This window comes from Mustela nigripes, chromosome 3 (genome assembly GCF_022355385.1).
Source record: "Mustela nigripes isolate SB6536 chromosome 3, MUSNIG.SB6536, whole genome shotgun sequence".
Taxonomy (NCBI): Eukaryota; Metazoa; Chordata; class Mammalia; order Carnivora; family Mustelidae; genus Mustela; species Mustela nigripes.
The window spans coordinates 196,953,739-196,962,638 of NC_081559.1; the positions used below are offsets into that span (position 1 = coordinate 196,953,739).

The window sequence follows — 8,900 nt, forward strand, 5'->3', positions numbered from 1 at the left end:
GCTCCAGGAAAAGAGGAAACAGAACAGTCCATTTGTGCAATGAATCTCAAGTATTGAGAGGTTCGCACCTCTGCGTCTGCCGGAGAATCTAAGAACGAGTTAACGAGATGTGTACAGAAAACTAAGCAAACAAACAAAAAAGGCAATGATTAACTCCAGGCGAAACAAAAAGTTGTGCAAGAAACCAAATATAACCCTAGGACAGCTTGTTCTCTGCTGAGACCTGCAGTAATGAAGCTGTAATAATACATACCACACCGGGACGATGCTGGGTCAGGACCCTGAGGCCAGTGACCCCCTCTTTGCCAAGGACACCAGCAGGGACACCTTATGTAGAAAAACCAATAAGAAGTAGTAAAAGCATGTGCAGCTTGGGAGAGATGGATTTTACATGCCAGAAGAAATAGCTAAGAGTTAAATCTGGGAAGGATCAGACTTGGAGACTGTATTGATCATTTATTGTTGGCTTAAAAAAAAATTCCACTTTTAAAATGTTATGTGTGTAACTTGGATAAAAGTTAAAATGAAAACCTCATTAAGCATGACTAAATGAAGCAATGATAGTATTGATACTTTTGAGTTCAGTTTAATGGGTACACAACCTGTTATGCACTTGACACTCAAATTGTTTAAGACAGCATCGGGATTTCCAGCGAGACTTGAATGTTACTGTAGATTTGTTAAAGTTGAAGGAGTAACTCTGTAGGGCATTGGGGTGTTTAAGACAACTTAAGATTCACTATGTTTGTACATTTAATTTATTTGATACACCTTGGTAACTTTATTTTGGGTTTTGGTTAGGGTAATGTAGTAGGTGGAAAACTGATGCTCTCTCTCCAGGATGTCCATGCCCTAACCCCTAGAACCTGTGACTGTTACTTTACATGGCAAAAGGGATTTCCAGACATGATTAAGGACCTTGTGATGGGGAGATTATTCTTGATTATTCAGGGGGACCCAACCTAATTACATGAAGCTGTCCTGGCTGCAGAAAACCACAGATGGATCATGAGAAAGACTCAACCGGCTGTTTTTGGCTTTGAAGACGGAGGATGAGTACATGAGCCAAGAAATGGCGGTGCCTGTAGAAGCCAAAAACGACCTTCAGTTTATAGCAGGCAAGAAGATGGGGACCTCGGCCTTACTGTTGCAAGATGACTTCCTGGCCAGTGCCCGTGCTGTCCCTGACACTCGCAGGCCGACAGCCTGAAGCAGAAAATGGAAACCTAGGCAATAGTTTTAGGCTCACCTAGAACCTCCAGAAAGGAATGCAGCCTGGCTAACGCCTGGAGAGACCTGTACCAGACTTTTGACCTGCAGAACTACAGTAAATCTGTGGTATTTTAAGCCACTAAGTTTGTGGTAAATTCTTCTAGCAACAACAGAGAAGTAACACAGTGGTGAGCTTTCCTGGTTTGACAATAGACATTCTTCAAAAGAAACCTGAATGCAGTAAGTTCATGCAATTTAAAATGTTGAAGAACGCTTAACTCAACCTAGGAGACAGAGGGGAGGCGGTCCGGGAGAAAGGGGGCTAGGGCCGGGAGGGGCGGAGGGAGTGGAGTGGGAGACGGGGAGTCGGGGCTGCTGTCCTCGGGAGCGGGGACGCAGCTGCCACAGGAGGGCCGAGTGACTATACGTGGGGGGCAGTGAGTTTGAGAGAAAGCACAGTGAGAGCAGGGAGGGTGCCTGAGCCCAAGGCCTGCGGGTCTAGCAGTGTGGGAGGGAAAACAGCTCTTTGGAGAGGGCTGTGGGGGGCCAGAACAGTCTGCAGAGGGTGTGGCAGGTCCCTGTCCCAGAGCAGTGGAAAGTCAGAGGGGGTCTCCAAAGTGGGTCTACGCCTGGCAGGGGCTGGAGGGCTGTGCAGGAGCCGGGTCAGGCTGGGGACTCATGAAACGTCTCTGCCATCGGCTTCTCCTGCCAGCATTGTGCCTCACGCCTGCAAGTATGGTACCACGGGCTTGATGGGGGGTTCCCAGGGTGGGTCTGTGGTTCCAACAGGGTGTGGAGCGTTGCCCTGGGCAGGCATCTGTCCGGGACTGATCCCCCAGCCCCAGCACGGTGGCTCCCTGCAGCGCAGCCTCTCCTGTGCTGAAGGCTCGATCACCCACCAGATATCTTGGGGTGCGGGAGAACTCTTGGCCAGGAAAAACAGGATATGAGAAGGAATTGTGAGTTGTGCAAGCGGGCTAGGTGGGAAGATCCTGATCCGGACAACATGTGGGGCCCAACTACTCCCCTGAGCCCCAACCCAGGCTCCTTTGCCCCCGATGGGCCCCCCACCCCCCACCCTCCCCACCCCACTCCAAGGCCTCCTTGAAGGCCATGGAAGGCAGAAGCTCCTCACTAGCCAGCATCTGGTCATCAGCCCCCAAGCACGTAAGCAGAGGTCAGCCCCTGGTTCCCTGAGCCCTGGGCCAAGGCTGAGCTTCCCCATGTGGGAGGCCAGGGCTGGTCCCCGGGGACTGAGCTGCGAGGTCACGGCTGAGCTCCAAGGTACTTGAGGAAGGTGCTTTCCAGGAAGGCAGCCAGCTTGGTCCGGTCATCCTGCAGGGCGGGAAGGAGGCATGGGGTGACAGGGGTGCAGACTCTGCTGTCTCTCCCTCCCAGCCTGGCTAGGGCAGCCCGCACACCTCGTGAACAAAGCCGTAGTGTACCAGCTCGGCGGCGAGGTCCTGGGCACTGTCAGCTGCAGCAGGGACATGGTCGGGGCGGGACAGAGGAGTGAGGCCACCACCTGTGCCCACACCTGCACTCGCCCCTGCCCCGTGCCCCACCTGGCCTACTTGGGAGCAGGTCATAAGTGAGCTGCCTGTGCAGCCGGTCCTCCAGCACCAGGAGCAGAGTCAGCTGTGGAGGCAGGAGGGTGTGCTTGGCTCCCAGAGTCCACCCAGCAACCCCAGCTGCCTCCCCCTACCCTGCTCCTCGGTGGGCCCCAGCCCCTGCCCTGCTCACATGCCAGCGGGCCTTGTCCTCGCTTCTCTCCAGGTTGCACTGCATCTGGATCACCTGGGGACAGGGTGGACCAAGGTCACCCACGAAGGCCTGGCCTCAGCAACTGGTGGCACGTGCAGAGGCCGACTCGGGGCCCCGAAGGGACAGTAAGGACTGGCAATGGGGGCAAAGCTCTAAAGAGAGCCCAAGAAGCACATTCACTACAGGTGGCCTGGCCGATTCAGGAACACTTCTAGAAGGGTGGACACCAAGGCTGGGCACTGAAGGACAAACAGGGCTTTCCCAGGTGGGGAGCAGAGCTGCGTCAGGAGAGAAGGAGGAACAGCGGAAGGGACGGGCCGGCAGGGGAAGGAGCAGAGGCCGCGCCAGCCACGCCAGGCCTCGCGACACCTGGGGATCAGGCCGAAGACCCCCACCATCTCTGCGGGCAGCTCCGGCTGTTAGGACACGAATCCTGGCTGGAGGGAGGAGGCTAGGTGGGTGGCTGGCTCAGCATCCAGGTAGGAAATGGGGGTGACCGAGATCAGGGTGGAAGCCACGGAGACACACCCAAGGCCAAAGTCAGAGCCTCTGGAACCCAGTAGGTATGGACATGGAAGGGGGAGTGGGGCTGAGGCTGACCGGGGCAGGCCCCTGGCCAGGAGGGAGCCTTCCGGGAGGAGAGGGTGGGGGAAACACAACGTCTGGGAGGCCTTGGAGGATGCACTGGGACACAGACGTCAGGGAATCAGCAAGCCGGGGGTGGGGACATCAGAGAGGCCCACGCAGGTGAGATTCCCGCCTGGCGGCTGCTTGGACCCAAACAGGAACCCGGGCAGGGCCGGGGGGCTGGCACCAAGGAATTCGGGAAGGGTCTGCAGGGGGCAAAGAGCCTCTGAAAAAGGGGGTATCCTAGCTCATCTCCATCTCCTACCCCCAACATCAGGGTCAAACAGGACCTGGTTTCTGGCAGCCTGGAGGAGTGCTGGGCTGGGAAGCACTCAAAGCCCCTGGCAAGAGACCCCTCTTGGCTGTGGATGGGCTCAGTGCAGCAGGAGCCCAGGCTCACCTTCCTGGTTTCAGAGTCAAAAGGTTCTGGCGTTGGGGTCTTGGCCTTCTGGGCCTCCTCTGGGGGCGGGGCCAGCACGCGGGGCAGCCCCAGGGGCCGAGCAGCCGCGAAGTTCATCAGCGGGTAGATCCCGTTCCTGGGGATACACTGGGGTGGCTGGAGGCTCAGGCCCTGCAGCGCCTGGTTCCCCAGACTCACGGCAGCTCTCACCTGACATCCTCCAGGAATTTGTCAAGCTCCAAACAGGAGACCTCCGGGTACCCGGCAGGGGGGGGGGGGGGGCACGTGAGGGGCAGCAGCCCCCCTGCCCCGCTGGCCAGGGCTGGCCATGGGGAGAGGGGAGGCCCGGGGGAGGGGGCGCCCCATGCTCACCGCCACTGCCGCGGGGGCCGGGGCGGCCGGGGGATCTCGGCCAGGACTGCGTGCAGGTCCACCGCCTTGCTTTTTTCCTCCACCACGTTCTCAGGCATGAGGTCTGCAGGTGGCAGGAGCACACCTGGTGCTGAAGGGGCCCTCCCGCACCCAGAGCCCAGGCCCCCGCCGCCCCACCCGTCGGGCCTCACGCTGGTGCTGGATGACACAGTGAGCCGCCAGCAGCTTCAGCGAGTGCACCTCAAAGAGCACGCGGTGGAAGAGGAGGTTGTGGGCGGACGGCCGCTGGCTGGGGTCCCGCGCCAGGCAGGAGAGGATGAACTCCTGGGGGTGTGGAGGGGGAGGCCAAGGAGGGTGCACAGTGAGGGGAGCAGGGCCCTGAAGCCCCCAGACCCCAGGGCTCCGGTCCTCGGGGGAGGCTTCTGGCGGGAAGGGGCGAGGGCGGGCATACTGTTAGCAGCCAGGCCAGGACCCACATCTACAAGCGGGACCGTCAGGCCCTGGGTCCAGAGCTGGCCGTGCTCTACTCCCTGCACCGCTCGCAGAAGTCACGGGGGGGGGGGGGTCAGTGCGGTCACCTGCAGTCCACAGAGAAGCCTGCACTGCGGACGGAGGACGGCAGCCCCTGCCCTGAGGTTCTGGGCAGGGTGGGGAGGGTGGGGAGTGACGGTGCTGGGCAGAGGGCCGGATCAGCCCAGGCTCCTGGAGGTCTGTGCAGCCCAGCATAAACCCACAGACACTCCCCTTGGCTGCCTCAGCTCAGGCCCAAATCCAGAGATGCCCTGATGGGTCCATGCCCCAGCACCCCCACACATGTCCTCTGCTGCCCCCACATCAATTCTGGCTTCACTTCTCACCAGCCCCATCCAGGCCCCATCACGTCTGATCCTGATCCCCCGAGGCCGCGTGGTCAAGTCAGATAGCCTAGACAGACTGTGCACACACCCTCCACCCCACGTTCCCTTTGCTCCCTCCCCACCACAACCCCAACCTAAGCTGCGGCCGCGTCACCTCTAGCTGGCTTCCTGGAGGCTTTAAGCCAGGGACGCGGAGTGGAACACTGGCTCCACCCCTTATCCCAATGCCTGAGCCTCTCTGAGCCTCTCTCTTGTCTCCAAGATGAACATGACAGGAGTACTCCCAGAGGAAGGCTCTCTCTAGTCTCTCCTTCCTTAGAAGGACCTTTAGGGCCTGCAGGTCTGAAACCCCATAGGCACCATGCGTCAGGCTGTCCTTGGGGGTGGGCCTTGGTGCAGGAGGGCTGGCTCATCCCTCCGCGGCACTGAACCCCCGAACCTCCCGCCTGTCCTCAGCACCACACCGGCCCTACCCGGGACCCCTTGGAGCCAGGTAGGGGGGCAAGGCCAGCTGCTCACCCGCATGTTGGGGTCGCTCAGTGAGTGCCTGGCACGAGTAATGGCCTCTTCTGTGACCCGGGTGTCCCCGTTGGCTTGGATCTCCAGCACAGCCATCTATGGGGCAGGGTCAGGTCAGGCATGGAGAAGAGACGCAGGGTGAGCTAGCTGGGTGGCCAGGACGCCCCTGGGCTAGTACCTCCAGTGCACACATCCCAAAGGAAAAGATGTCCACAGCAGTGCCATCAGCAAACTCTGAAAGGGGGGAACAGATGAGGCTGGGCAGGGGAGATTCTCAACAGCGGGGCCTCCAGTCTTAGGACTCACCGCCATACTCCGGCGGGAAGAAGTGCAGATTCCGGACGTCCTCCCGCTGGGCACGGACTGGGCTTCGCAGATCGCCTGGGAGCGCTGTGGACAGAGCAGACAGTGAGCAGACCAGGCAGCCCCGTGCCCGCCAGCCCCCTTGGGTCCCCACGCACCACTGGAGAAGACACGGTGCCACACTGCACAGGCCGCCACAGGGAGGAAGAATAGGCGTCAAGGTGACAGGGCGTTGGGTGTCCTCTGCCCCTGGCTTCCGGCAGCCCCCCTCCCCCACCAATCCCCCCCCAACCCCGCCAGCACCGGAGCCAATCTTGATGAGGCCGTTGTGCTGGATGAAGATGGTGTCACTGGTCAGGTTGCCATGGATGATAGGGGGACTGCACGCATGTAGAAAGCTGCAGGAGGGAAGGGGAGTGGGTGCAGTCAGGTGGGGGGGGCACCGTGGGCATGGGGGCATGGCAGGGGCAAGCCCAGGCCCTCACCTGAGCGCGGACAGGATCTGTGTGCACCAGCGCTTCCAGGCCTGGTGGCGGATGGATTCCATCGGACCGGTCCGGAGAGGCGGCCGGGCCTGCGCTGCTCAGCCACCTTGCATCCCTGCCCCGGCCCCCGCCCGCTCCTGTCCCCAGAGCTGCCCCTCACCCACACCCCTGATGCAGCCCCAGCCCTCTCCCCATACCCGGGCGTTCATGGCCTTGTGGTTTTTCTTGGTCTTTTTGAGGAACTGCTTGAGGCTGCCCGAGGACACGTACTCTGTGATGAAGACGACCTGCGGGGCGGGGCGGGCTCCGCCAACTGCAGGTGGGTCCCTGCCATCCCCCATCCTCCACCCCGGCTGGCTGCCCCCGCCCCCCACGCCCCGGCGCCCAGTGCCCGTGGCTCACCCGCGCCCGGGCTTCTGAGGCATCCAGCCAGTATTTGTGCAGCTTGACAATGTTGGGGTGGTCCACCAGCACCAGCTGCTCAAACATGGTCTGGATCTTCTCCTGGGAAGGGGGGTGCGGTCACGGGGTGGGGGGGTGGGGCCCGGTCGCTCAAGGAGTGGGCAGGCCTCACCTCGTGGGCTGCGAAGGCCTTCCTATCCCCGAAGTGCAACTCATTCCACACCACCTCTACCCCCTCCTCTGTGTCCATGGCCAGGAAGGTGCTCTGGACCCCTGGCATGTTGCCCTGGTTCACCTGGCAGTGGGGGTGGGGGACATGAGTGTGCTGATATGTGTCAGGAGACAGAGTGGGGGCTTGGGCTCTGCCTACATCCTTGGAGCAGACAGCAAGCATGGGAGGCTGGCCCTCAGCCCCTCCAGGGGACTGGAGGAGGGGTGGCCTCTACGAGTCAAGTAGGGGTATCTAGGGGCTGGGATGAGGGGGTTTGGAGGTTTCAGGGTATTCAGGATGGTCTTCATGGGTCTGGTCGCAGAGGCATGGGGAGGTGGTCCTGGGGGGAGACTGAACCTTAGGGAACTGGGGGTCCCTCAGCAGGGCGTGGGGACCAGGCCAAAGGGATCCAAGGGCCGGCCAGTTAGGGGGCTGCCTGTGCAAGGCCCCGGAGAGATTTCTGGCCTCCTGGATTGCCCAGCGCTCCCGTCGCCACGCGTGTCCTCCTCGGCCCCTCCGCGGGCGGTGGGCGGCGACCACCCTCTCCGCTCCCCGACCCCCCCCGCCCCGCCGTGCCCACCTGCTCCCGCCGCTTCTGCCAGCGGCCGCACGGGCTCTCCTCCAGGATGTCGCTCTCGTCCTCGCTCTCCTCCTCCCGCTCCCGTTCCCGGCCCCGCCTCGGCGCCGGCTCTGGGGCCGCCATGGATCAGCCGGCCCAGGCCGCCGCCCTCCGTGGGATCCGCGGCCCCCCGCCGCCGCCGCCGCTCCCCGCCTGCCCTGGCTCTGCGCCCAGACGCCCAGGCGGGAGCGGAGCCGCCGGCCGCCGCCTCGAGCCCCCACGCTGCTCCCGGAATTGGGAGACGCGGCGCGCGGCCGGCGCGGGGAGGAACCCGCCCGCCCCTCCCGCGCCGCAGTTTCGGGCCGAAGCCCTAATGGAGATTCCGAACTAAGGGCCGAGCCCGCGCCGCGCCCAGCCCAGGCCCCGCCCATTCCCGGGCAAAGCCCCGCCCCTGCCCCGTCCTACGGCGGAGGCCCGGCCCACCGCACCTACGGCCACGCCCCACCACAGGGCTCGCCCCAGCAAAGCCCCCACTCGCGAGCTCCATCCCTTAGGAGTCCCCCTCCCTGGCCGGAGTTCGGCCCTCACCTGACTAAGGCCCCGCCCCACAGAGTCCGTCCCGGTCGGGGACCCGCCTGTCGCACCTAGGGCCCTCCCCTGGAGGTCCTGCTGGGGGCCTAGGCCCTCCAGCGCCTGCAGGAAACCTGCGCTCTCAGGACAGCAGTCCCCAACACCAGCCTGACTCCAGCGACCCGACCTCAGGGCTTTGGGTGCCCGCCTGGAGCCCGGTACGTCGGGTCCTCCCAGGGCGCTTGGCCACCTGCATGGGACCCGGTCCGGGGCTCCGGGAAACGTCCCAGCCCAGCTCTGGGAGCTGAGCGTTCCGCCTTGCGTCCCTTCCGTGCCTCCCCATCACGCTCGTGCCACACACAGCCCGGAACCCAGCCCCAGACCGCCTTCCAGTCCCCAGGCATCCCCCTACCCCAGGGATCAGGGGGGACGGTCCTGAAGTGACAAGGAGCAGGCTGACCAGGTGATTTTAATTCATGGTCACAAGCGTCCCACCGCTGGCACTTGCGTTCTTTTCCGTTCATTTGCACGTGTTTACTGTCCCACACTCCGAAAGGCAATTTCTTCCCTTCTCTTCCCTTTCTGTTGACACAGAGGAGGCCAAAGTGGGGAGCACCCC

General features: G+C 62.1%; 1 protein-coding gene across 1 annotated transcript; it reads right to left on the reverse strand.

Annotated features, from left to right (window-relative positions):
• Positions 1-441: 441 nt before the first annotated feature.
• NRBP2 (nuclear receptor binding protein 2) lies at positions 442-8,055 on the reverse strand. The gene is made up of 19 exons (XM_059395325.1): positions 7,733-8,055; positions 7,114-7,236; positions 6,942-7,043; positions 6,737-6,826; positions 6,540-6,580; positions 6,358-6,452; positions 6,213-6,236; positions 6,058-6,141; positions 5,930-5,985; positions 5,752-5,847; positions 4,567-4,699; positions 4,377-4,478; positions 4,214-4,265; positions 4,004-4,139; positions 2,956-3,009; positions 2,787-2,850; positions 2,634-2,689; positions 2,348-2,547; positions 442-2,137 (listed from the first exon to the last, which is right to left on the reverse strand). Exons 1-18 carry the CDS (start codon positions 7,853-7,855, stop codon positions 2,479-2,481), a joined length of 1,500 nt encoding a protein of 499 aa, XP_059251308.1. The 5' UTR covers positions 7,856-8,055; the 3' UTR covers positions 442-2,137; positions 2,348-2,478.
• Positions 8,056-8,900: the final 845 nt, after the last annotated feature.

What these genes read in the sequence shown, in the direction of transcription:
- NRBP2 (XM_059395325.1), bottom strand. Translation starts at nt 7,855, where the DNA reads ATGGCGGCCCCAGAGCCGGCGCCGAGGCGGGGCCGGGAACGGGAGCGG. An exon ending in CTTCCCGCCGGAGTATGGCG is followed by an intron (nt 5,986 to 6,057) that starts GTGAGTCCTAAG and finishes CCCCCCTTTCAG; the next exon opens with AGTTTGCTGATGGCACTGCT. An exon ending in CACTTATGACCTGCTCCCAA is followed by an intron (nt 2,690 to 2,786) that starts GTAGGCCAGGTG and finishes TCCCTGCTGCAG; the next exon opens with CTGACAGTGCCCAGGACCTC.